Source organism: Orycteropus afer, unplaced genomic scaffold (genome assembly GCF_000298275.1).
Source record: "Orycteropus afer afer isolate SDZICR_OR568_19922 unplaced genomic scaffold, OryAfe1.0 scaffold01387, whole genome shotgun sequence".
NCBI classification, from domain to species: Eukaryota; Metazoa; Chordata; class Mammalia; order Tubulidentata; family Orycteropodidae; genus Orycteropus; species Orycteropus afer.
This window is the reverse complement of record NW_006922974.1, coordinates 94312-96540: the sequence shown is the minus strand read 5'-3', so window position 1 is coordinate 96540 and position 2229 is coordinate 94312. Positions and strand designations below refer to the sequence as shown.

At 39.7% G+C, this 2229-nt stretch overlaps 1 protein-coding gene across 1 annotated transcript; it reads right to left on the bottom strand.

Annotated features, from left to right (window-relative positions):
• Positions 1–313: 313 nt before the first annotated feature.
• Positions 314–1264, bottom strand: LOC103213188 (olfactory receptor 52A1-like). The gene has a single exon (XM_007959053.1). It carries the CDS (start codon positions 1262–1264, stop codon positions 314–316), a length of 951 nt encoding a protein of 316 aa, XP_007957244.1.
• Positions 1265–2229: the final 965 nt, after the last annotated feature.

Here is a 2229-nt window from a genome sequence, read left to right as displayed (position 1 = left end):
AAACATGAACTGCCTCTTCATAATGTGAAAGACACAACAGACATGTGAACAAGGAAGTAAAAAAAAAAAAGAAAGAAAAAAAGGAAGGAAACAAACAAAAAGAAGCAATGGTTAAGGGAGGAAGAAAGAAAAGGAGGGATGGAGGCAAGATGGAAATTATGAAATATATATATAATTCTTATCCAAAGAATATTTCTTGTTTGGCATGGTATTGCTTTGAAAACATATATTTTTTTAAAAAATGAGAGATAATTATCATGTGAAATTTCAACATAATGTTCACACATTCATATGTAACATATTAAATGTTAGATCAGTGCCGAATATCAGGTTTCAGAATAAAAATCTGAACTACCCTCCTGCGGATCTCTTTTGTCTTAACTCCATAGACAATGGGGTTAAGAGCAGGGGGTACAAGTAGATAGATGGTAGACAGAAGAATGTGAACATAGGGTGATACATGACCAAAACGGTGGCTAAAGAAGGAAAAGAAGGCAAGGATATAAAACTCAAAAAATACAACTATATGTGCAATACAAGTGTTAAATGCTTTGAGTCGTGATTCCTTCTGGGAAAGACGAAAAACAGCTTGGAAAATATGAATGTAAGAAATGAAGACAAATATCATATCAAAGCCTAGAATTGCAAATGCCACAAAAAGCCCATATGATTTGCTAACACAGATATCTTCTGCAGCCAGCTTGACCACAGCCATGTGTTCACAGTAAGAGTGAATGATAACCCTAGAGTGGAAACGTTGCAGTCGTTTCAGTAGAATGGGTAGAGCACCAACAAGCACTGTTGCCCGGATTACCACTACCACCACCATCTTAACCAGAACAAAAGGTGTGAGGATGGATGTGTGCCTCAGTGGATCACAGATGGCAACATAGCGATCATAGGCCATGGCCAACAGGATGCCAGATTCCATTCCCTGCAAGGCATGGATGAAGAAGAGCTGGGTGAGGCAGGCATCAAAAGTCATGGAGCAAGAGCCAAACCAGAAGATGGCCAGCATCTTTGGAGCAATGGCTATGCAGAGGCCTAGATCAGTTGCTGCCAGTACTGCCAGGAAGATGTACATGGGTTGATGCAGGCTGCGCTCCGTAGGGATGATGATTAACAAGAAGATGTTCCCCATCAGAGCCAACAAGCACACACCAAAGAAGGGAAACCCAATCCAAAACTGCACATGCTCTAATCCAGGAATGCCAATCAGGGTCACTGTTCTGGGATATAGATAGGACATGTTGGTGAATCCCATGGAGATTGGCTAGTTCTTTCTTCATCACTGATTCTGATACCTAGTCAGAGAAAAATATGAGTGGGAAAGGAGAAGACAAGTCCCTCATCATTTCTCCCAGAACATTAACAACATGAATTAAAGTGTGACCATGTGACCCTGAATATTTGAACATTATTCCAGGGAAGTGTGGGAATAATTTGTTGTAACATATTTTCCAAAGCCTATGCAGGTGCTTGTGGAACAGAAGAATGGTTAAGTATTTATCACCTAGATATTTCAAAAACCAAACCAAACTCACTGCCCTTGAGTCAGATATGACTCATAGTGATGCCTCCTTGGGTTTCTGAGGTGGTATCAGTACGGAAGTAGATTGCCCAACCTTCTTTCCGAGGAGTGGCTGGTGGGTTTGAATCACCAGGCTTCTGGTTAGCAGTCAAATGCCTTAGGCACTATGCCACCAGACATCTAGATATTACAGAAATGGAAACTTTGATTCTAAGAGGACTGATATTGCTAATTTTCAATGTCCTTAGATAATGTCATAGATGTAACATTAAGTTTTCTTCCATTCCCATCTTCATATTCCAGACCTGTTGCAGATTAAGTGGCATTCTTCTGTGACACTTGAGGCTATACATAGGAAAAAAAAAAAAAAAAGAAAGAAAATCCATTGTCACTGAGTCAATTTTGACTCTTAGCCACCCTATAGGACAGAGTAGTACTGTCCCATAGAGTTATCATAATATTATTAGGGAAGCAGGCTAATACATCTTTCTCCTGTGAAGTGCCTAGTGAGTTTGAACTGCCAACCTTTTGGTTACCAGATGAGCATTTTCAATTAGTAATCTCTTATCTATCTACTCAATATTCCATCTCTGGTAAGATCTGTGAGTATTAGCATCACCTACCACTTTATTCTGCCTTCATTTCCTCTTCAAAAAATCATGCAGACTTAATGCACTGAGTCATACACACTCAACTGC

Excerpts from the sequence above, each read along its gene's own strand:
- LOC103213188 (XM_007959053.1), bottom strand. The coding sequence starts at position 1,264 with ATGGGATTCACCAACATGTCCTATCTATATCCCAGAACAGTGACCCTG.